This window comes from Thamnophis sirtalis, unplaced genomic scaffold (genome assembly GCF_051295495.1).
Source record: "Thamnophis sirtalis isolate CommonGarterSnake01/CBP01778 unplaced genomic scaffold, rThaSir2_p1.2 scaffold_6, whole genome shotgun sequence".
Lineage (NCBI taxonomy): Eukaryota > Metazoa > Chordata > Lepidosauria > Squamata > Natricidae > Thamnophis > Thamnophis sirtalis.
This window is the reverse complement of record NW_028261386.1, coordinates 16,989,682-17,015,478: the sequence shown is the minus strand read 5'-3', so window position 1 is coordinate 17,015,478 and position 25,797 is coordinate 16,989,682. Positions and strand designations below refer to the sequence as shown.

Below are 25,797 nucleotides of genomic sequence, written 5' to 3'. Positions count from 1 at the left end.
TCCTCCACCCACCTACTCCCGCATAAGGAGCATGCATAAACTTTTCAGTGGGTTGCTACATTGCCTTTGAAACTTGTGTATAGAACTAGGCCAAGATAACAGTCAATGGGCTTGGTGGGAAAGCCCCTTCTTATTTGTCTATGGAGATTCTCAGTCATCCAGGTCATGGTTGTCCCAAAGGTGCTTTTTCAAGATGTAACTGGGCTTCCTTGGTTTACTTTGAAGATGTTACACTTCTCATCCAAGAAGCTTCTTCAGCTCTGACTGGATGGTGAGGAATGGGAGGATTTATATTCCTTGCACACAGCTGGTCATTTGCATCCTTTTAGAGAGTCCTTGAGGCCACCTGGAGGTTTATCTCTGTCCTCAAGGTCACCTGAGTAGTGCAAATGAGTGTGGAGCCTTCGTGGAACTGTTGAAACGACTGTGTTATAGACCAGAGATAGATGACACCATACCCCTCCCCCTCTGTTGAGAGAGGGCTGCTCAGTTTTGACACAGGTGACCTCTTTCAAACCAGTGGTCCTCTCTGTCCAGAATGTGGACTTTGCTGTTTTCAAACAAGTGGCCTTTGCCTTTTAAATGTAGATGGCGTGCCCAATCTTGTCCTGATGAGTTTGTTCTTGTATGTTGTGCCATACATTTATGAAGTAATTGTTTTGTTTCCCCAATGTACAATGTCCAGCCATCTGCAAGAAGTATAAGTCTTCCATTTCCCACCATCCAACCAGACCTGAAGAAGCTTCTCAGATGAGAAGCAAAACATCTTCAAAGAAAAAATAGAAAGTCCAGTTGCCTCTTGAAAAAAGCACCTTTGAGACCTCTTCTTATTTGGAACTTAAAGAATCACTCACCTGTGAACATAATAGGCAGTTCACTAGAATCTGCTCTTTAAGTTCTGGTCAATCTACATCTTTCAAAATCAGAAATATATTTTCACTCGGCTAGTCCTTATGCTCCTATAAGTAGTCCTTGCTTAATGACCATGATCCGTGATGGTTTTTGCCAGTTTCTAGCATTTTTTGCTGATTTCTGATTAAAAAAACCCATTCAAATGAACAACATTCACTTAATGACTACTCAAAAAAGGCCAGAAAATTACTTCCAGTCACATGAGTGCCAGTACCTCGACTTTTGATGTAATGACCTACTGGGCTTAATTACAATCATATATCAAGGACTACTTGCAATTCCATCATGCTTGCTTCATAACCACATGAGACCTTGCTTTTTTCGGTCAGGTATCAAACTGCATTTCCAAACTCTTAATTCCTTCATGAACATCTTGGGGTTCATGGCTAATTAAGAAGTTACACTGGGTCATAAGTGTCTTCATTGGGTCTTTGCCTGCATCTTGAATCTCCTTTGGAAAGTCTAAAGGCTGTGATTTCAGGGACCTGCATAGCCGAATTCAATACCCCCAGCTGACAGATCAGTAGTAGAGCCTCAGTAAGCACTTTGTCATCTGCCTCTTAAAACTGGGAGTTCTTGAGCATCCTGATTCCCGTAATAAAATAACCACAGATATGTTTGTGTTGTCATTGCACGACTGCCACATGCTGTGCAAGGGCCTTGGTGACGCAGCAGTTTAGAATGCAGTACTGCAGGTCTAACTCACTGCTCGCTCCCGGAGTTCAATTCTGAGCGGCTCAAGGTTGACTCAGCCTTCCATCCTTCCGAGGTGGGTAAAACGAGGACCCAAATTGTTGGGGGCAATAGGCTGAATCTATAAACCGCTTAGAGAGGGCTGTAAAAGCACTGTGAAGCTGTATATAAGACTAAGTGCTATTGCTATTAGGCGGCCCAGGAGGCACAATGGCATTGTGTAACTCAGGGATTCGAAGTTGCAGTGCTAGCTCAAGATTGTTGGTTTCGTAGCAAAGAGGCCAGTGACACTCTGAAGTTGCAGGATCCCAATTCGTGAAGATTTGTGCCTGGCCCTCAAGGAAGTTGTCCCAGGCAGAGATTCTCTGACTCTTCCATGCAGGGCTGCATTTACTCTAACTTGCCAATTACTTCTGGATGTGCTAAGTGAAGTCACAGAAGACTCCTGTTTCTCCTACTTTTAAAGGACTTCCTGCCAGAGCTCAATGCCCGATTCCCATCAACCAGGTGGGATGGAGGAAGGCACATACAGTTGTTATCTTTTTGTCAACATTTAGATAGTAAAAAGGAGGGCCTAGAAACTTAGAACCAGAGCGTTTTCAAGAGGTATCTCTTGCAATGAGACAAGTGGAAGCTGTTTTACAAGAATAAATGCTTTGGAGCTCTTCCACCTCCAAATCTATGATGCCCAACATCAGTAGAGCTGGTGTCCAAAGACCAAAATGAAATAAAAGTAGCAGGCAAGGCCCCAAACCTGTTTGAAACTGTTTTCTTCTTCTGGTGGACCAGGTGCTGTTATTCTTTGACTGCATGCCATGAGATGTGTCCAGAGGGGAGTAGAAGACAATCCCCCCCCCATCTATTCAGAACCATTTGACACCTGAGGGAAAGGGGGGGGAATTGGATGGTGGGTCTGAACTTTGCTTTGTATCAGCAATAAATGTAATTTATGCAATTAGTCACATCTGATACTAACTTCGGTCAGGAATGGCAACAGAACTAAGGAAGCGGGAGGCAAGGCATTTAGTGGAATCCTACTTTTAAGCTGTAATACAGAAGTCTCCAAATTTGGCATCTTTAAGACATGTGGACTTCACCTCCCAAAATTCTAGGAGTTGAAGTCCACAAGTCTTAAAGGTGCCAGGTTTGGGGACCCCTGTTGTAATGCAACTCAAATTGCTGTTAAGTCTTCCAATTGGGAGCTTCATAATTACTGGGGAGAGATCAGACTGGTTATTTTATTTATTTCCAATCCATCCTTCAGGGTAGGACCCAAAAAACCCTTCCGGAGACAGGTTTGCATATAACACAAAACAATAAAAGTGAGTTGAAAAACCAAAGACTATGAAAGTTAAATACAGAGGTTTAAACCCATTGAAAAGCAATGACCTCTCTTCTGAACAAATCCTTGAGCAATGCAGTACTTCTTTAGGGGAAAGTTTGAGTCGGTAATACTTTTTCTTTCTGATCAGCTTTCCCATTCACGTGTCTTACCTATGTGGTGTGCTTGCTCTCCATCTAGAATAACCCATGGCTAATGAAGGGATGTAATATTTGACTGGCACCATGGATGTTCCATCTAACACAGAGGCCTTCTTTCTACAGCTAATCTCTTCAATGTGCGATACGATGTTGTGCTCATTATACAGCATATATATCTGTACTGTAAAGTTTCAATGGGATGCTCATTCCCCCCAAACTGGCTGGTGACAGGGGCAGGGGGTGAGGCAAAGTAAGGTTCAGTACTTGATTATTATTTTTTTGTCGTTAGAATGGTGTAGGGATTTCTGCTTTCTGGTGGCTTTGTTACGTTGGCTTGCTTTGGTTATGCAGAAATAGATGTTACAGTGAGTTTAGGTGTTATGGTGTTACGATGTTTGTAGTACTGTAACTTGAGAAAATATTGCATAGTTCTTTAATATATGATTACTGCAACAGAAACATTTTATGCAAAATATTGGATCTCAGGAGACAGAAGATTGGGAAAATTACATGTGTGATTAACATGCTGCCCTAGTTAACTAATTATGTAAAGTCTAAAGGAGGCAGGTGATGATGTAGCCAATTTATTAAATACACTGTATAAAGGTAGGACGTGGATACAAATGGACGGTGTATGTTCTCTACAAAATCTTAAGCATCTCCACACAACAAATTTACCATTGGTTTTGTACCGGTCACGGCTACTCCCAATAAATCCTGGTATTGTAGTTTGATGAATGAGATTCCTGTTTGTTTGGTTTTTTTCCCTGCTTGCGGACATGGAATAACCGAAATGGCCTAAGCCTATAATGTAGGGGTGTTGAACTCAAGGCCCTTGGGCCAGATTCGGCCTGTGCGGTGCTTAGATCTGGTCCGTGGGGCCGGCCTGGAGACAGCGAAGGACCAGCCCATGGTGTCTCTGTCAGTGAAAATGGGCTCCCAGTCTCCATTTTCGGCTGGGAGGTCCTCTTGCAACCCTCTGCCAGCAAAAATGGAGCTCAGGAGGCCCATGCGGCAGAGGGTTGCAGGAGGCTGTCCCACCCGAAAATGGGGATCGGGAGCCTGTTTTCGCTGGCAGAGCCCTTGGACCACCACAGGGACCCCCCGACACAAGTGACATTGAGCTGGCCATGCCCCCTGTCCCCCAAGGTCAAACACAGACCTCAATGAAATCGAGTTTGACACCCCTGCTGTAATGTGAATGAGTTTCCTGCATCCAAAAGGGCAGTTCAGAGTGAACAAAACTGCTTTGTTTTTGAAAGCCAACTGGGAATTCTGGAGCTGAGCCTGACATAGCTGATAAGCATCAGATTAGGGAAGGCAATTGTAGAACACAATAGCCAGAAATGTGATGGGTGGTACCAGAGAGACATACCAAAGACAAATCAAGGCTAATTCTTGTTGGGAGAGACAGCTCAACAATCCATGGGTGCTGAAGCATATAGGATTTTAAAGGTTTGAACCACCCTTGAATTGGACCCAGAAATCTACAGGTAATCATGAAATAACCTCACAACACAGGTGTCATGCTACTAACCCAATTCTTCCTGCCAACAGTTGGGACTTTGCATTTTGAAGCAATTACAGGTTCCAAATCATCTGCAAGGGCAGCCCTACAAAAAGCACACTGCAATCATCCTGAAAACTCCCTTCTCCTTTCGCCCCTCTTTATTCCCTACGGGAGGAGCCATTCACCATCCACCTGTACCTTTACTCCCGAGTTGGCCCTTGTTCCTTAGCTGTTCCCTTCTCCTGGCAGCTCTGCGCACATTGGGAACAGGCTCCAGCTGTTCTTCTGCCCCACTGATGTCCAACTCCGAAGATAGCTGGTAACTGTCAGACAGCTCTGGCCCCATCTCTGCCTCCGACACAAAGCCCTCATCAGAGCCTTCCCCAGACTCCAGGACTGGCCCGTGTTCCTCCCCAACCCTCCTCACTGTCTGAGTCTGACACCAGCTCTGCTGGCCGCCGGCGGGCCACTACAATGCCCCCATATCTAGAGACAATCGGAATTGAAATTAAGAATGAGTCAAGTCAGCCAATTACAAATATCAACATTTTTTTTGCAGGGATTTAAATTCCAATCAAATTGGAGCTCCTTGACACCTTGAAATACAGGTAGTCCTCGATTTACACCAGTTCATTTAGTGACCGTTCAAAGTTAACGGCAATGAAAACAGTGACTTATGACCATTTTTCACACTTTTGACCTTTGCAGCATCCCCATGATCAAAACTCAGATGTTTGGCAACTGTTTCACATTTATGACCGTTGCTGTTTTCCCAAGATCATGTGATCCCCTTTTGCGACATCCTGACAAGCAAAGTCAATGTGGGAGCCAGATTCACTTAACAATCACGTTACTAACAAATACTGCAATGATTCACTTAACAACTGGCAAGGAAGGTCATAAAATGGGGCAAAACTCATTTAACAAATGTCTCACTTAACAACAGAAATTTTGGGCTCAATTGTGGTTGTAAGTTGAGGGCTACCTCTACTGTATTAGGATTCCCTAAGTTCAGAGGTGGGTTGCTCCCGGTTCGGGCCGGATCAGATGAATGGGTAGAAGCGGTGGCAGGAGGCTCTGCCTGGATGCTTCTGTGCAAACTGGTAGTAAAAAAAATTAGAAACCCACCTAACTTCCCCAATCTGGCCTGGAATGGCTAAGTTTGTGATAAAAATCCAGTATGTGAGTAAACTAGAGAGAAGCTGTGAAATACAATACAATCATATTTTGAAACAAATTATAGGACAAAGAGGTAAGGGAATATCCTAGCAGAGGTTAAATTGCTACCTCTTATTTGGCAGTCCCCAATACCCTTCCCTGCACTGTACCTGTAGGGGTTGCCCCTGCCCCCCCGCACTACTCACAAAATGCAGCAGTAGTACAATTACAGAATAACAGAGTTGGAAGAGATCTTAGAGGTCATCTAGTCCAACCTCCTGCTTAAGACAGGGACTGTCAGAGTGCACACAGTGTGACTATGTGAGATAACCCAGGAGCAAATACAGTAAACAGGTTTGTATTTAAATAGTGGTTTTATCTACAAAGAATATATACATACATGTGTTTTAGTCAGACTTCAAACAGCAATCAGCAAGTACAGCAGGAAGAGGAGAGAGAGAGAGAGAGACCCCCAACAGGGCCTCTTCTTATTACAAGCTCTTAAAGTGATATCAGCCCCAAAACCTTGCTGACTCATTCCCAGTATTACATCATCGTAGCAGCTGGTCAGCTCTTAAATCATTACCCTTACAGGTACCCAATACAATTTCCTGCCGAACTTGAACAAAAAGTTCTTTGGATAGGCTTTACACACTTAAATCGTCAACATGATAAATCCCTATATTCTGCAAATATATATTCTGGTTTATGTCTATGAAGCCTATTAAGAGACTTTTATTCAGATCCGCTCACTATTTCATGGCTATGTTAACCAAATCTTTCCCAATAGATAAGCTTTTTTCTATACAAACATTTGTGATAAAGCTATAGACTGTAGCTTTATCTGAAGGCTTAATTTTTTTTTTGCTGAAGATTACATATGTGTTCATATGCACAAATTCATTTCCAATGTTGGTGCTGGCATTTATTTTCAGTTCATTTTCTTGTTTCGAATTCTGTAATTTTAGTTTTTGTCTTGACTTTTGCGTTGTTCAACAACCAACAAAGCATTTAAAGAAAGGCAAGGCCAGATAGGGTGCTTGCCTCTGTGAACAGGTCCTATTGACACCCCGAAGTGTTGCAACTGGTTTTATGTGACACAACATGCTTTGGAAACGGCCTGCCGAATGCCCGAAGCTTCTGTCACCTCCTGCCCTGGTAGCTGGAAGATCTCGCCGGAAGAAAGAAAAAGGCAGGCAGCAGCTGTTGCCACAAAGGATTCCCCCTGTGGCACTGTCTCTGCTTTCCAGCTTTGTGCAATACGGTTGAAATGCCTGGCTTCCCACAGTCGCTTTGTGATTCCCCCCACCCTTATCTAGCTCCCCTAAAGGCTTTCATGAACCCGACATCTCCCCCCTTCCTTGTCTCAAATCATCTTGTGATCCCAGCCTTCTGGTTTACCATCTTGTGCTGTTGACTTCAAATCAGCAGCTGTAGCTATGCAGTCACTGAAGGTTGTTGAAGAATTAGACATTTTCCCCTTTATGGTTCCAGTGGGAGAACTGGGGGGGGGGATAAATTCTCCCTCTCTCTCTCTCCCACTCACAGAGGCATCCACATCCACACATATATACAGTGTGATCGTCTACAAATGCTTTTTTCCCTAACCAACACAGCTCCCCTTTTTTTGGGGGGGGGAACCCCATTATGCTTCTAGGCAAATGGTTGACAATTGTATTCAATATCTTGTCTCTTTTTATAGTTTTATTTTTTATTAGTTACAATATAAAATACTAAAAATACAAAAGAAAATAGTGAGAAAGTAAGGAAGGGAAAAGTGTAGGGCAAAAGGCAGAAAGAAAAAAACGGCATTGATTTTCCTTTAGTACAGTAGAAAATACAATCGTATCAAACCTCAACTTTTTACTTTTTTTAATAAATATTTTTATTGTACATTTTTCTTTATAACACCTCACATTTCTAGTTTTGCAGCGGCAGTGTACTGGCTGTATCTAGTCCTTTTTGAATAGACATAGTTTTATACACCCTGATTATAACCAATATTCTCTTAATCATACATTTATAATCTTCATACACTTATTCAATTACAATTACAATCTCTTTTAAATACATAATGTTGTATGACATAGTTATAGACATTATTTTCATAATTGTACCATAACATTCTATATATTTATCTCAACTTTTTTACTTTTACCTAGTAATGCAAACTAGCCATTTCTATAACAAGAAACCTATCTAATCGGTAAAAGCCAAAATCAAAGTTTCATTTTTTCCCCCACCTCAAGCACAAAGTCCAGAAGCAAATTTCAAGTAGAAACAAAAGTGGTGGTTTTTTTCCCCTTCAATCAAAGCAGTCAATTGAACCATCTCTGCTAACTCCATCAATTTTTGCAGCCATTCATCCATCGTGGGAGTCAAAGGGTCCTTCCATCAAGATCTTGTCTTTTACACTATTCTGCCATGATAGGCAGATATCAATTTTCAATCACACATATACACCATTTTTCCCCATTTCTGAGAGCTCTGTGGATTTCTTTGTTGCAATCTGCCTACTGTTATATACAGTGGTTCTACAGTATATGCAGTCTTGTTATATATACAGTCAGTGGCATATAAAGGCATTCGTGGTGAGAGAGGGGGATGCTAAAGAGACTTTCTCAGTGGTGTAGTAGAACCTGGCTGGCTTAGGATTCAGTTAAGGAGGCTCAGGAGTCAGGACTAATAAGTATGTGGCTGGAGACTAAAATATCCTGAGAGAAAGCAATGGCAAGCAAGATACCTAGGCGAGAAGGGCAGCATACAAGCACAAATAACAAATAAAACATCCATATTGTGGTCTGGAAAACTGCATGCTCTCATGTCACAGGTGATGAGCTTGATTTAAATGCATCCTGGCTTTTTTAAAGAGTAACAGAGTGTTTTGGGAAGGACCAGCATAAAGCACAATTTTTTGGCATTTTTAGGTCGAAGTTTAATGGTGCAGTTTGGGTGGATAGGCATGCATCTGCAAAAAGTGCTGAGATCCAAGAGCTCACCCCTAGATGAAAATTTGTGTAACTTTCTCTTGAGGGACATATGTTGGACCACGCTGGGAAGTGATATCTGCTTTGGGTAATCTTTGGCCACCCCAAGAGATAACAGTGATGCTAACATGGAAGAAAGCAACCAGGTGAACGTAGATCTCATCTATAGCATTGGTGGACCAATGGGCAGCTCTTGAAATGAACTTGCAGTAAGTTTATGGTGCTGGAAACAAATCCTGGAGGTCAGCAGAGACCTATTGGTTTTGGGAAGGAACAAAGTCTGCTGGAATCACAAAAGCCAGAGACAATTATTGTTAACTTCCAACCTCCTCTTTGACAAACCCATAGGAGATGGGCTTCAGAATGGTGTATTGGTGTGCTCTTCAACGGACAAAGCAGAATCTAATTAAATAAACAACTGCTCAGACACACATGTAGGTTCCAGGGCCATGAATGCCACAATCTATCTTTTGTTTATAGTATGTTGTTGTTAGTTGCGAAGTTGGGTCCAACCCATCGCGACCCCATGGACAATGTTCCTCCAGGCCTTCCTGTCCTCTATCATCCTCCGGAGTCCATTTAAGCTCACGCCAACTGCTTCGGTGATTCCATCCAGTCATTTCATTCTCAAATGGACTGATGATAGAGGACAGGAAGGCTTGGAGGAACATTGTCCACGGGGTCGCAATAGGTTGGACACAACTTCACAACTAACAATAACAACAAGGGTCTTATGGTTTTCCTTTGCAACCTTCCCAGCTGGCTTCTGATGAGCAAAGTCAATGGGGGAATCTGGATTTACTGAACTGTGGTGACTCACTTAACAGCCGTGGCAAAAAAAGGTAATAGAATCGGGTTTAACTCACATAACAACTGTCTTGCTTAGCAATGGAAATTTCGGTCCCAGTTATGGTTGTGAGTCTATATATAGTAAGTATATGTATAATTCTGGGATCCTCATTTCCTGAAGAATACTGAGGAGAGTAGTAAATATGACATAGGTGCTTAAAGATATCTCCTATAAAGTTTGGCTGAAGGATCCAATCTGGGTCAGATACCAGGACTAGAGGTTTAGTCTTCTGAGCTTTCGGACTTGTGCTAAACAACTAAAAAGCCACACACAACAGGCACCCTATAAAAACCACACACAGACCTGTTAAGTATAACTACTGATTGTGCTGTTATAGAGACTAATTTGATTTTGTACTTAATAACGGCAGCAAGACTGCTGGTGGCGCAATACCGGAAGAAGGAAGATTTGCCTACTATTCAAGAATGGACATTAAAAGTAACAAACTTAGCAGAGATGGCTAAAATATCAGCATACCTTAAGGATCACTCAGATGAGAAATATAAACTGGAGTGGAGAAGATGGATTGACTATATTCAAAATAAATATGGGACTAAGAAATTCCAGATAGTTTATGACTGAAAAAGCGAGGAATGATATAATCTGTTTAGTGTTAGCCTAACAAAAGAGGAGTTAAAGCTCAAATGAAAGATGATACTAACTTTCTTTAAGTTTATTTTAGCATATGCTTGTTAAAGATTTATACCCTGTATTTGTTCTGGGAAGTCGGGGGGGGGGGGGGGGGGGAGGAGGGGTTGGGTCCGGGTGGGGAGGGGAGGTAAATATTTGGAAAAGCTTTTTTTTTTATTTTCAATTAAAAAAAAACCACACACAGAATCAGAGGTGGGATTCACTTTCCTTTCCTACCAGTTTGCAAATGTTAGCGCACATGCCTCATCTGCTCATGTGCACCGCCTTCTGTGCATGCGTAGTGCTCGCGCATTACATCAGGATAGAGCCTCCTGCAGCCGCTGCTACCGGTTCACCTGAACCAGAAAGAACCATCTGAATACCACCTTTGCACAGAATAGCCCAAAGTCACACACTGCTAGAGAGAAGTTCCCTGAGGATGGGCTCCAGCATGAGTCCAAAGGCTCAGAAGACTAAAAGCTCTGGTCCCGGTGACAAATCCATATTGGATCCTGCAACTTTATCCTGGGACATGTATATTCACCATTCATGGTTAGGATGATCTGTTCAAGTAGATAAAATGCCTGGGAAAAGTGGTCAGAAACAGGAAAAGAAATAGGATCAGAAAGAATGTGCACAAGCTACAGTTAATTGTAGTTCACTTAATATAAGGGAAAACTTCCTTATTGTAAGATGTACACAACAACAAAGTGCCTCGCCAACTGAAATGAAGGGTTCTTCATCTCTGGAGATTTTTAAGCAGAAGCTCTTCAGTCATCTCTCATAGATTGTTTGATTGGTTTTCTTGGACATACAGTAGCAGAAGGATCCCTTCCAATTCCATGATTCACTACATCAGTTGTGATTTAATTAGCCAACCACAGGTAAGTAAGCATGCCATGCTTTATTACTTGCATGGATGCCACCCATCTGCTATGGCACTCTCATTCCTATGCAGCCAGTTGCCTTTAAAAAGAGAGACAATTTTTTTTTTAAAAAAGTTGGTATTGAACCTTTTTACCTTTAAAAAATGGGGGGGGGGACACACACAAAAAGAAACGACAAGACAAACATAACAATATAAAATAGTTATACAGCCTTCTGTATCGGCATTCATGTTTAGCCTTTGTAATTCTCCATTGCCTTCCTATCGATTTTAACTTCTGTAATAGTGTAATAACAGTTGTACTAACACTTGTAATAATGTTAATTGTTCATATCACTATTTTATTTACATTGTGGTCAATATTTTAAGTTTGATAGTAATTATTAACTTTGGTTAATTTTTATTCAATACGAGTTTAAAGAGAAAAAAATACAGAGACTTCTATTTCCTGTTCTGGCTTCCTAGCCACTTATAAATTCTATTCCATATTTTATAGAAATCCAATTCTTCTCTTTCTTTTAATTCCATGGTCAGAGAGACCATCTTTTAAATCCCTAAAATCAGCACAACTTTCAATTCCCCGGTGTAGCAGAAATCCCAGGAACATCCTTTCTCACCCCCTACCATACACTTTCTCCCAGGAGAACCAATGTGGTGTAGTAGCAGTTAAGGGAGTGCACAGGTCCCAGGGAGACAAACTCTCTTGGTCCAACCCTACTTGTCAAGGTTGTTGTGCAGGTAATAAGATAAAAGAAAGGTCGTTGTGGACGCTACCTGGAAAACTTCTCGAGAAAAGGCAGGATTTAAATCTAAGGAGGACCCGATGAAGTGCCTGGCAATTGGGTCAAGGGAGGCCCTGCCCATCCCAATCCGCGTGACACGTCTCTCTGCCTCATAGGATTTCTCCAAACTCCCGAGGATGTTCCGTTGCTTCCTTCTCTTTCAAAGTTAGCCGGAACTCGTCAGGCTTTGTGACCCAGTGGATCTCCAGCAGGCAGTAGCAGGAGATTTCCTAACCCCCCCTCCCCTTTCCTTCCTTACACGCACACACACACAAAGCGCTCTTCCCGAAACAGACTTCTGCTCTGCATTACCCAATGAAGCGAGAAGAGCACATTCCGTTTATATTTTTATATCCCGAAAGGACGGGAGGAAGCAGCCGTCCCTTGAATTGCAGAAGCAGCCGTTCTGCCTCCACCCGGAGTCCCTTCGGATCTCTTGCCTACAAGTAGCCGTAGGCTTCTCTTCTCTCCCCCCCCCCCAATCCCCGCGTCCGCGATCGCAGTTGTCTCCCCCCAGCCCTCCCCACTCGTAATCTTCCAAGATCAGGGTGGGACTACTGAATGGAATATTTCCCCTTCTCTACAGCCAGCCGGCCCCCCCACGGATTTCAAGGATTTAGGATCCGTCACCAGAGACATTGCACAGTGGGGGAAGAGTGTCCTTGGCGTGCTCATCACTGCAAGGTAAGGGATGTCCGGGGGTTTTTTTTGGGGGGGGGGAAGGAGAGAGAGAAAAGGTGTTGAGAAAGAAAAGGGACCCTTTCACCTGACAACAGCCAGGCTGATGGATGGGCCAGGAGGGAGCAGCGCAGGTGAACCAGGTACCTGCTTGTAGGTGAGGGGGATGTCGAAATGCCAGGGGAAAGGGCCAAGTTACAACTGCACACCTGGAAGAATGTGAGGTTTGGGGGTGGGTGGCTGGCAGGGGTCCCGTAGGCTCTTCCTTGTGGTCTCCCAACATTCTCCCGGCCTCCACGGGGGTTTGTGGGGAAGAGCCGACTCGCCTTAGCGAAGCCAGGGACGAGGCTCAGCAATTGCTGATTGAGTCGCCTGGTGGCGGCGGGGGGGGGGGGGGGGAGGAAGGAAGGCAGCGGACGATCCCGTGACAGTGACTCGAAATGCCACCACAAGAAAACTCTCGCTGTCATTTTCTTCTGCTGTTGCTTCCCCCCCCCCCTTAAACTCTTCCCAAAATGGATTTTTTGGGGCGGGGGGGGGCACACGACAAAATTGTGGCTTCTGTTGGAGTGTTAGGAAAAGCATACTTTGCCATCAAGGAGATGCTGAAACCAGAGGGGGGGAAGGAGAGAGCTTGGGCCAACCAAGGAGGAATTCAACACTCAGCAAGCAGGTCACTTGAAGAGGAGAGTACATTAAATCAAGCAAGGGGAGGAAACGTACCTTAAGGATCTTTAGAAAAATGCTTGGCTGCGGAGTCAGGACCGCTGATGGGAATGGAGCAGGTTCTTGTACTAACTAGGCCAATGTTTTTCAACCTCGGGAACTTCCAAGATGTGTGGACTTCAGTCCCCAGAATTCCTCAGCCAGACAGGTTGAAGCCCACACATCTTAAAGTTTCCGAGGTTAAAAAATAAAACACTGGGCTGGGTGTCCACTTCCTTCCCCTGTTTTTTCACACCACAGGTGCTATGGCTAAATTACTAAAATGCTAGTGGGGCTCTTCCGGTTACCCCCAGTATGTCCTTCCTTCTGTGGTGTGTATCCCACAAGTGCCTCTTGTGTGTTTATATACGTTTCTTCCTAATCCCTTCCCCCCCTCCTCATTTTCTTGTGCACCTTTTTGAGAATGGCTGAACATTTGGCGGTTTGGCAAAGATCAGGCAGTGGGAGTGTCAGTTTGGCACCATTGTAACATCCCATCAGGTACACTTGGGATATGAACATTGGGAAGAGTTTCAACTGCATGCAGCTTAACTCAGTTACTGGAGTTATTAGGAGGCGCTTGCTCTCTGGTTCATGGCCTGGGTCAGATGGATGAATTAGTCTTCTATGTAAACCTCTGTTAACATGGTTGCTTTGGGCTCAGTGTTGGATCCCAAAAGCTTTTGATTCCAGTTCCCTAGTCCTTTTGGGAGGGGAAAGAAAATGAGGCAAAGCGGAAATGCACATTTAGAAGCAAAATTGTACTGTGCCCAACTTCATGAATCCATAATGACCATGTGCTCCAGTTTAACATCCACATTTGCAGTCTGTGCATGTTACTAGCACATAATACAGGTGCTGCAGATCAGCTGATGGATGTTGCTGCTGCCTCCCTTTGTGGGAGCACATCTGCTTCTTGGGTGCATGGATGTGTCATTGCTCTCGGCTGCTCAGCATGTGCTTGCCTTGTGATCCTGGCATACGCTTCCCACACGTTCCTGCCATGCAAAGACAAACTGTGAAAAACTTTGGCTATTTCACACGTCCCGCGGTAAGGTCAGGAGGCCGGTCTGTTTCAGCTGAAACTGTGCTGCAAAGCAGAGTGCCTCTGAGCACCAAAGGCTTGACATAAATGGAGGGTACACTTTCTCCCAATATTAAACATGCTTCTGGCATTTTGAGACATGTGGCCTTTTGCAGGGCATAGAAAAGGCACTGGAACACTGTTTCCCTAAGAAAAATACTCAAGACGCACCTGTTAAGAGGAAAGAGTATGCTTTAGAGCCGAAGTATACAATCTAAAGTTTTGGAAGCCATATGCAGCCCCCCTGAAGTTTGGGGATAGCCTTTAGAGCCAAGGTGGCGCAGTGGTTAAATGCAGCACTGCAGGCTACTGCTAGATCAGCAGGTCAGCGGTTCAAATCTCACCGGCTCAGGGTTGACTCAGCCTTCCATCCTTCCGAGGTGGGTAAAATGAGGACCCAGATTGTTGGGGGCAATATGCTGACTCTCTGTAAACCGCTTAGAGAGGCCTGAAAGGCCTATGAAGCGGTATATAAGTCTACTGCTATTGCTTTAGGTATCTTTACTTGTTACCCAGTTACAATTTTAACTTGGTAGAAAAGAATTACGAATCCTTCTAGTCAAACTCAACTCTTAGTAATTTAGTAAAGTGGACATGTTCATGAGGTTTTCCTGGCAGCTGCTTTAAAAAATGGTTGCCCTTGCTTTCCTTCAAGATATTTTTGTCAAGTTCCTGGTCTGCCCTACAGCCTTTGATTTCCTGATGGTGTCCTGACATTGCTAATGAGGTCTAACTCTGTTTAGTTTTTTTAAATACCCCCACACCCTCCTGCCCAACCAGATAAGATATCCCAGAGCTTGGAAAGGAACAGATTTTTTTTTTATTAGAGTATTTTCCCCATACAAAGCGGGGAAAAACCTCCCCCAAAGATATATAGATGATAAAGCAAGAATATTTAAATCTTATTTGTAGCATAAAACAGATTTACATGACCTGAAGTATTAGAGCCATACGCAGCATACAAATTCCTTGGATGTACATGCTCCTACCTATTAATGATACCTTTAATATGTAGGAGAATGTAAAACATAACTCTAAGGTGATTATGTTAACTCTGTAAATTTAAAATGAAACCTAAAGGCGAATGAAACAAAAATATTTATGTTCTCCTGAACCATGATTTTTGGAAGAATTGGGAGAAACTCTCCATCCCTACAATAAAGATTTCTCATGATGTGCAGACTGGAACTTCAGGATCCCAGCACAAAAAAAAAAAAGGAAAAGTAAAGAATGAACAGTAGTGTTTAAACAATGTGCAATTTCAGCAACGCATCACTCACTGGTTGGCCTGGTGGAAAGGAAGAATTTCTCTGTAAGAAATTCTTATTTTTTAATTCCTATTTCTCTAGGTCGTATGATGTCACCAAACTCTTATTATGACTTTGGAAGCCATATTGGAAGAATAGATGACCCTTTGTTTAGCGATTTGGAAAGGGTGGGAACTGCTCCAATTCTCAGCAGTTACGATTAGAGGTGACTTGAGGGACAAACGTCAGTTTTTATAGGAGGCTAAATGCAGCCTTGGGACTTCAAGTTTATTATGCCCTTATTGATCAACAGATTTGCTTCTAGCAGAGCCTTGCTAGAAAATTAACAGTTTCATTCAAGCTCCTTGGCTCCCAGAAACAGTGTCTTAATGTGATTTTCAAATTAGCTGTTTTCTGATAAAATCTTTTGCACGTGAGTTGACAAGTATTTTCGCAGAGTCAGCTAAGAGAGGGTCCAATGATTCTCATACATTGGATTATGTTCCGCATGTTATTCCTGAGGATATGGCATCGCTTGGGGTGGATTAGCTTGCCACTCATTCTTTAGATCCACCCTTTGGATAAGGGTGACCTTGTTGTGTAAGGAGTTGTGAGAATTGACTTAGAAGACAACAGTAATGCATCACAGAGAGAGGAGGGTATTTCCTTGTTTAAAGGAAATAATGGTTATACATATCTGAAGCAGGGGTGGGTTGCTGCCGGTTTTTCTACCGGTTTGCAACCCGCACATGAGCGTGCGCTGTTCAATGTAAATTGTTCTTTGCGCATGTGTAGAACAATTTGTGGTGAACTGCACATATGCAGTCATTAAAAACCAAAATAGCAATGGCCCAGCGACAGCGAGGGAACTGGTTCGGGGGTGTGGCAGACCTGGGTCACTGCCGGTTGTGCGACCCAGGCCTGAATCCACTACCGGTTCAGCCAAACCAGGATGAACCCACCTCTGATCTGAAGAGGGAAAGGGGTTAGGGAAGATAATGGCTAATCAACTTCAAGAGTTCTTGCAGGAAATATCTAGACTGGCGTTTCTCAGTCTTGGTGACTTTAAAATGTGTAAACTTTGACTTGCAGAATTCCCCTAACTGGGGAATTCTGGAAGTAGAAGTCCACACATCTTAAACTTGCCATGGTTTAGAAACACTAAGACTTACTTCAGACCAGTTTTACAGTAGGGCTAGGAGACTGAGAAGACATTCTCTGACCTCATAGAATAGATGACCTTCAACAAATGACACTGATAGAGAGACAGTGTGACTGTCTTGGTTGTCTTGGATTCCTTAGTAACTTTCAATAAACTTGGCCATCATAGTTTTCTGGATCACTTGTGAGAAGTGGGAATACAGTACATTGCAATGGTTCCATTATCTTCTTTCATGGAGCTCTCATGTTGTGCCGCTTGGTGCCAGTTGCTCTTCATAATGGTGGCACTTATATGGAATCTCTCAAGGCTCCATTGCATTTCCAATACTTTTTAACATTGGGAGAGATCATCAAGAATTTTCATCTGAATGGCCATCTTTATTTCCTTATGTCGCCTATCTTAGCTATTAGCTTAGGTATTAGTAAATGTCCATCTACTAGCAATAATAGGATTAATGAAAGATAATAGTTGAACCTGAATCCATAAAAGATGAAGATGAAGGGTCATCATGATCTGATGGCTGGGACAGATTCTCTTTTTCCGGATAGGTTATATTCCCCAGAAAAAAAAATAGGCAGATAGTTTGAGAATGCTTTTGGACGCTGGTCACATCCCACTTTTTAAGATGAGACTAAGACTTTATCACCAATCATAACTCTGTCACAACCTCAGTTGTGTCGATTCCATGAAGAGAATTACCTCAGGCAAGGTAACACATACTGGTCAGGGGTGGGTTCCAGCAGAGACTACTACCGGTTTGCTCGGGGGTGCGCCACGCACGTGTGATGCACGCTTAATGTACGCTTGATGCGCAATACAACTAAAATTGCTCTGCACATGCACAGAAGCAAAAAACATAGGTGCCACCAGGAGAACCAGTTCAGGGGCGTGGCAGGCCTGGGTTGCTGCCAGCTCCTGCAACCCAGGCCGCCAAGCTACTACCAGTTCAGCCAAACCAGGCCGAACCAGTAGGTACCCACCACTGATACCAGTATATTCAGATATATTTTACTGTATACTACTGCAGCATGTATTACTGTCACATGTCCTATTGAAGACTGCCTTTGCATGCAATACAGAAAGTTCAATTGAAAACATGATAGATTGATTTTTAGAACAATTTAGGGAAGCTATATTATAATTCCTGTTCTTCAGCTATTATCTTGGCTTTCCAGAGATTTGGGGGCAAAAAATAAAGTGCTAGTTATTACTTTTAAAACCCTAGGTAGCTTAGGCGTAACTCATCTAAGAAAATGCTTTAGTTTAAATGATGCCCCTGCATGTGAACATCACCAAAAGAAGTTCTTCAAGTGTGACCAGATTGTCTCATCAACTAGGGAGGAGGACTTCTCTGACCCTGATCTGCAGAAGACATGCCTGATAGATAGCAAATGTCTGTCTTCTTTAGATGACTTTAAGAGACCCACAGACACATCATTTTTTTCCTGATTTTGTCACCTTTAGTCCTTTTAATATGGTGTGTACACTAATTTTATTCTATCTGGTTTTATTTTCAAATAGTTTAAAAATTAACGTAAACTAACCTGAATTATTTAGGGAGGGCAGTATGAAAATAAAACAAAGTGACAAAAATGCATACAGTATATAGGTTATGGTCAACTTATGACCACAATTGATTTCTGTTGTTAAGTGAGACATTTGTTAAGGGAGTTTTGCCCTCAGAATCTTTCAGTTATTAAGTGAATCATGCAGTTGATAAGTTAGTAATCCGGTTGTTGAGTGACTCTGGCATTGATTTTGCTTGACAGAAGATCTTAAAAGGTGATCACGTGACCTTGGGACACTGCAGCCATCATAAATATGAACCAGTTGCAAAGCATCTGAATTTTGATCATATCAACATGAGAATGCTGCAAAGCTTGTAACTGTGTGATAACAGTCATAGGTCACTTTTTTCGGTGCTGTTGTAACTTTGAACGGTTACTAAATGAATTGTTGTAAGTCAAGGACTACCTGTATTGAGCTAAGTAGAAAAGTGGCTTTAATAGGGACTGGGGGAAATCTAAGTCGGATACTTTTTTTAGTGCAGGAATTGCATTTACAGGGACAGGTCATTCCTGAATATCAGTTGCTAAGGGAAAGCATCTAGGAAGGGTTGATGTTGATCAACTTGTAAGCTTCCTGAAGGCACCAGGTTAGTTGCTAATGGAAAAGGCTTTTCATCTGACTACTCCGTCATATCCCCACATGAACCTCATTTTATTTCTTTAATAAGGCTCTGTTCTTTATTCTCAGCATTTTGCTCAGTTGATTAATATCCCTTCTAGTAAAGGACTGTCCTTCCATACTTGGTTACTCTAGTTGGGAAGAGAGAAGGTAGTTTCTACCTTCAAATCCATAGGCTCTCTCATTTTACTAGAAGTGATATTAATATCCTATTTGAAGGCTCTTCTGCTTTGCCTGGTGTTTTTATTTTTAAAAAGACTCACAGTATATCAGTCAGTGACAGTGTTCAAAACAATATAATAATGAAGTTTAAAAGGTGTGATGGGGGAAAGAAATACAATTTAGCATGAGGAAATGTGTTTGAATACTTTAGATGGATGTGAAGTTGTAAATATCTGTGTTCACTATTTCTGCTCAAAAAGATGACCCAATCTATTACAAACTATTTTACTGGTTTAGTTAAAAACTGAGACAAAATGTGAACAAAACAATCCTCAGTTAAAAAATTCTTTTCTTCTTATATAACTTTATTGATTTAAAAAAAACATTTTAAAGATAAACATAAAAAAGATTTGAAATAAAAAATGCTCAGAAAAAGTGCAAAAAAGAAAGCAAAATAGAAAAACAATGCCTTCCAGTTTTCTTTGGTACTCATATAAGTAGAAAAAATGTGTCAAACTTTTACTCTAAGATTAACATTTGTCTATATTGTTTCCATAATGCCATATAGTTCTAATCATCAAATCCCCAAAACAACTTTTAATTTCTTTCAGTTTTTTGCAAAAAATTCAAAAACAGTTTCCAAGTACCATAGAAATAAAATCTGTCAAAGAATTTTATTTTAAGTCTGTCAATTTCACCATTTCTGTCAATTCCACCAACTTCACTCTCCATTCTTCCCATTGTATATACCGTATTTTTCGGAGTATAAGACGCACCTGAGTATAAGAGGCACAAAGATTTTGAAGAGGCAATTTTTTAAAAAAAGAACCCTGTTTTGCACTCTGCAGACCTCCTGAAAACGGCCCTTTTCTTACAAAAAAGGGCTGGTTTTTGTCCAAAAAAAGAGCATGTAAAACCTTTAGGATGCTTATAGTGCTCCTGGGGACTTGGGGGGGGGAGCAAAAAAATGCCTGTTTTTCGCTCATTTCTGCCCTCCCCAGCCCCCAGGAACACTCTGAAAGCCTCCTAAAGGTTATGCACCACCATTTTGGTGATGGTTGCGGGGTTTCAGGCGGCAACAAATGCTGTATTCAATGTGTAAGACGCACCCAGATTTTCAGCCTCTTTGTTGAGGGAAAAAGGTGCATTTTATACTCCGAATAATACGGTATTTGTAAATCTTTCCACCTTTGAGCATATAAAACATTTGCTGCAGTTAACATATATAATAGCAAAGTTCCATAAAATGTCTCCATTTGCTTGTCCTTTAAGCCAAAAGGAAATACCACTGATTTCAATTGTACATATATTTTAAAAGTCTACTGCATCATAGTACATACTTGATCCCAATGTTCTAACTTTTACACATTTCCACTAAAAATGAAAAAAATGTTCCCTCAGTCTCATTCGTCAAGAGTCTGTGCTGTTGTGTTAATTTTTCAGCCAATGCTATTAACTCTATTACTTAAATCCATAAATAGCAAGATTGAAAGGAACCACATAATTTTTCAAATCTGCCCTATGCTTGAAGCAGGATTTGCTAAACCACTCTAAATAAAAGTGTCCTTTTTATTTTGCTATTTATAAAACTGGCACCTAACAAAAACAAGTGAATTAATTTATTATGTTGCAAAGTTAGACAGTTGTTGGGGAATAATCCAAAGGAAGCCATGCTAGAATTAATTACTAAGAGTTGTGGCAGAATATCTTCAAACAATTCAGCAAAAACATAGACTGTTATAAGTGGACTATTAAATATGGTAATACTGTAAGTTTTATTTTAATTCCAGTCCTTCCAATACAACTCAGAAGTTTTGAAGGCCAGTATGTTCTCTTTTAGCAAATTAAGAATGGTAAATTGGAAATATGATTTTTTTTTTCAAATCCCATTTTAAGTATTGGTCCAATTCTTTGTGCCGTTGTTTATGAAAGACTGGGTCAAGGTAGGACACATATGAAGAATTGTAGAGCAGCTGGCAGAATCACTGAAAATTGCCTGAGAGGACAAATGGACAGAACAATGCTTTTTGACCTTGAGAAAAGATGGCTGAAAGCAAGAGCTTAATTATCTATCTATCTATCTATCTATCTATCTATCTATCTATCTATCTATCTATCTATCTATCTATCTATCTATCATCTATCTATCTATCTATCTATCTATCTATCTATCTATCTATCTATCTTTCCTTCCATCCATCCATCCATCCATCCATCCATCCATCCATCCATCCATCCATCCATCCATCCATCCATCCATCCATCCATCTATCTATCTATCTATCTATCTATCTATCTATCTATCTATCTATCATCTAGTCTGTCTGTCTGTCTGTCTGTCTGTCTGTCTGTCTGTCTGTCTGTCTGTCTGTCTGTCTGTCTGTCTGTCTGTCTGTCTATCTATCTATCTATCTATCTATCTATCTATCTATCTATCTATCTATCTATCTATCTATCTACCTACCTACCTACCTACCTACCTACCTACCTACCTACCTACCTACCTACCTACCTAACCAGAGCTGGCTTCTGGCAGGCAGTAGTGCCGGGTCGCTCATGTCATGTGTGCGACCCGCATGCTGCATGCACATGCGCAGTGCAATAAAAAAATGTTCTGTGCATGCACAGAACTGAAAAACAAGATGGCGGTGTCTATGGCGCCCCCGGATAGCCAGTTTGGGGGCGTGGCAGGCCTGAGTTGCTGCAGTTCCAGCGACCCAGGCTACCAAACCACTACCAGTTCTGCCGAACTGGTCTGAACTGGTAGGAACCCACCACTGTACCTACATACCTACCTACCTAACTACCTATAACCTGCCTTTTCTATCTTTATAAATAACTCAAGGCAGCAATGATACCTTCCTCCTTCTATTTTCCCCACAACAACAATCCAAAGGTTGGTCACTCGAGTCACTCAAGAGAGTGACTGTCCTAAAATCATCCATCTGGTTTACATGCCTAAGGCAAGACTAGAACTTATCTTGTTCTTTAAATACTGGTACCTTAACCACTAGACAAAACTGGTGTGTGTGTCTGTGTGTGTCTGTGTGTGTGTGTTTAAAATATGAAGATGGCAGTCATGACAGTGTAATTAAAATCCTGTCCCTCTTTTATGTGTGTGGTGCATGCAATGCTTGTATAAAAGGGGGCCTGGGCTTTACCAATCTTGATTTTTTTAAATCTTCTTGTGAACCAAAACAAAATATAAAGTCAGACCCAGCCAGCACAACCCAAATACAGGGAATTATGGGACTTATAGGCTAAAATACGTGAAAAACATCAAGTACCCAAATTCTGCTCCACGGTGCAGTTTATTCTAATTGTATTAAAAAGTGCTATTTATTAGTCTTCCCTTTTCTGTGAGACAATATTGGGGTTGCTGAGCTCAGAAAAAGAAAAGTCAAATAAGGCACTGGTCATTCAGGATGCAAAAGGACATTTTTAATCTGTGTAACTGATTTAATAAATGTGAAAAACGGCCATAAGTTGCTTTTTTTTTAGTGCTGTCGTAATTTCAAATTGTCACCCAAAAAACTGTTGTAAATCGAGGACTACCTGTATGTTCTGCCTGACTGCTGAGGAATTAAGAATGCTGAATTTATACTGGAGTAATGGGGAGAAGGAAGAAATTGTGCTATAATTTCTCATATAATTATGGTGTCTGGGGAATTCTGGGAGTTGAAGTCCACATGACTTCAAGCTGCTAAATTGAGAGGCATTGTTCTAAAGCAGGGATGGCAAATATTTTCGGCACTGAGTGCCCAAAACAGAGCACGTGCATGGGCGCGCACAGGTTTGGTTTGGTTTGGTTTATTGGTTTTGTATGCCGCCCACTCCCGAAGGACTCCGGGCGGCTCACAATAAACAGGGGAGGGAATAAATAAGACAATACAAACAATTTTGAAATCCACAACAGTCACAATTAGGACGGGGCTGGGTGCTTTAACAGCCCCCAGGTGCGCGTGCTGGAAACCCGAAGACCAACTGGCTGGCGCGCACATGCGTGCGCTGGAAACCAAAAGAGCAGCTGGAGGCGGCATGTGCATGCCCACAGAGAGGGCTCTGGGTGCCACCTCTGGCATGTGTGCCCCTAAGTTCGCCATCACAGTTCTAGAGGCTTCCTCAAATAATACACCACATGGCTTAATTATGTTGAAATGATTAGTACATCACCTTAGGTGATTACATTAGACATATACAGCAGTGACATAACAGTTTAATTAACTTCATCTTGACTTGTATTTATTGAAGAAATATCAACCAGCGCTACATATAAGGGAGGAAGAGCAAGCAAAACGTTTCTTTCCCTCTTAAAATTTATCTTCAAAATACAGGAAAAGAAAGTATCAATGGTGTGATTTCCACCTGGTTTTTGGCTTTTCAAAGGTATGGATTTTTTCTAAGGGAAAAATTGAGAGGGATTAACTTCAATATTTTCCCCCCTAAGGCAAACTACCTAATTTGTTATTAGAGGCTGAATGCAATAGAGCATGTTTCCTTTCTCGAACATATTTGCTTATTTATCAAACTATATGCCATTTCAATCACAAAATGACTTTACGGCAGGTCTTTTAGTGACTGTTCAGAGTTACAACAGGCCTGCCTGGGGGTAGATGTGAAGTGCTGATAGACACCTTCCCTTGTAGGCCACATTTATGACCGTTTACAATGTCCTGCCATCATGTGACCAAGTTTTATGATGCTTTTGCTGAAAACAAGCATTTATTTCTGTTTCTTGGTAAAACTGCCGCCTAATGAAGTATGGGTGACCAAAGAATTTGCTTAATGGCTGCCATAAAAAGGGTCATAAAAGAAGGTCATCATATGGGTGACCTGAGTTACGACCATCACAAGTTATAGCCATGACGGACAGGCTCCATTATGGTCATAACTTGACCATAATGGCTCTAAGTGGCTTACACCAGTGGTCTCCAACCTTGGCAACTTTAAGACCTGTGGACTTCAACTCTCTGGGAGTTGAAGTCCCCAAGTCTTAAAGTTGCCAAGGTTGGAGACCACTGGCTTACACAACTGGTTTGAAATATAAAGTAAAAATATGAAGTCAAAATCAACACAATGTTCAAATATTATTAAGGAAACAGGAATAGTCAATATTTTAGTAGTAGCCAATGGCTGCTCATAACTTTGTGGGGGAGTGAAGGCTACAAAAGGTAAAAGGTTTGAATTTTGCAGCTGGGCGGTATGGTCTTGGGGATGGAGCGGGGGTGGGTGGGTTGCTGTTTCTTAACTATGTCACAGCTATTGCAGGATTGCATACACTACAGTTTCCTTGTGGGCCTCAATTCAAACTGTCCAGGAAATCTGCTGCCACTTTTCATTAATTATAATCAGGTTTCTGGCAATACAAAAGCAGAAATAAAGGGCTGTTTTGGACAGAGGCTCCAGTTGCCCATTCTTGTCCTAAACCACATGATCTATCTGTACAGTATATGGATTAGCATGTTGTGTGAGTGCAGCCACAAGGATCTCTCAGGCATGGATAAGGATTGGTATGTTGCGCATATCTAACCGAATGGAATTTTATTCCCTAAACCATGGTTAGGTGCAGTGACGTGCGGTCAGCTTTAGCCCTGGTGAGGCACTTTTTAGACTTGTGGACTTCAACTCCCAGAATTCCACAGCCAGGCATGCTCAGTTCCGATTTAAAGCGACAGCATTTTCCCCCCTTGCAAAATAAGTTTTCCCATTCTTTTTCTTCTCCCTCCCCCTCCTTCCTCCCTCTCTCCCTCCCTCCCCCTCTCTCAAACAGACACATGCACACAGAGAACTTCGATCCGTCTCTCATTCACTCACTCTCAAACACAAACACAGAAGTTGGATTGGATATATTTTCCAAAGGCTTGAAAGCAGCTCCTCTGCCATACCCCCCCTTCCCCTGCTGCCTTCTGATCAAACTTTTTGAATTCCTCCCCCCTCCCCACACACGCATCTTTTCCAGCTGTTTCAGGGATGATTTCAACTCTGCTTCTCCCTGCCCTGCCCTGCCCTCCCCTCTTGAAAAGCCAGAGCTCTGTCAGACTGAGCTAGTTGCTCCCAGAGAACTCTAAAAAGCCTCTAAAAATGCCCTCTACAGGAGGCGAGAGAATACGTGCCTCATTTGCATAAGGAATTCTTTGCTTGTTAACCCTTGCTTAACTCTTAAAAGGCGAAAAATTCCTTATGCAAAAGAGGCCCCTAGTTCTTTGGCCTCCTCCTAGTTAATACTGAGAGCAGACACCAAGCCACTGTGACTTGAAATCTGGTAGCAACTACCCTGGCTTTAATTATTTTAAGAAAATTATTTAAAATCCTTTCCTTTCCCTGAGGAGACTGGTGAGGCCCGGCCTCCCTTGCCTCTAGTGACTGCATGTCCCTGGTTAGGTGTCCATAAAGGTAAAAGTAAAGGTTCCCCTTGCACATATGTGCTAGTCATTCCCAACTCTAGAGGGTGGTGCTCATCTCCGTTTCAAAGCCAAAGAGCCAGTGCTGTCTGAAGATGACTCCGTGGTCATGTGGTCAGTATGACTAAACAATGAAGTCACGCAGAACGCTGTTACCTTCCTACCAGAGGTGGTTCCTATTTTTCTACTTGCATTTTTTACATGCTTTCGAACTATTAGGTTGGCAGAAGCTGGGACAAGTAACGGGAGCTCACTCTGTTATGCAGCGCTAGGGATCCAAA

General features: G+C 42.1%; 1 protein-coding gene across 2 annotated transcripts in view; it reads left to right on the top strand.

Annotated features, from left to right (window-relative positions):
* The first annotated feature begins 12,044 nt into the window (after nt 1-12,044).
* RASL10B (RAS like family 10 member B) overlaps nt 12,045-25,797 on the top strand; it is a 61,359-nt gene continuing 47,606 nt past the window's right edge. Inside the window, exon 1 of one of the 2 annotated variants that reach the window (XM_087717276.1) lies at nt 12,045-12,574. In XM_087717276.1, the coding sequence (XP_087573402.1) occupies nt 12,452-12,574 (123 nt within the window). In that variant the 5' untranslated portion in view covers nt 12,045-12,451. The remainder of the gene's footprint in view (nt 12,575-25,797) is intronic. The other variant, XM_087717275.1, reaches the window with a different exon arrangement.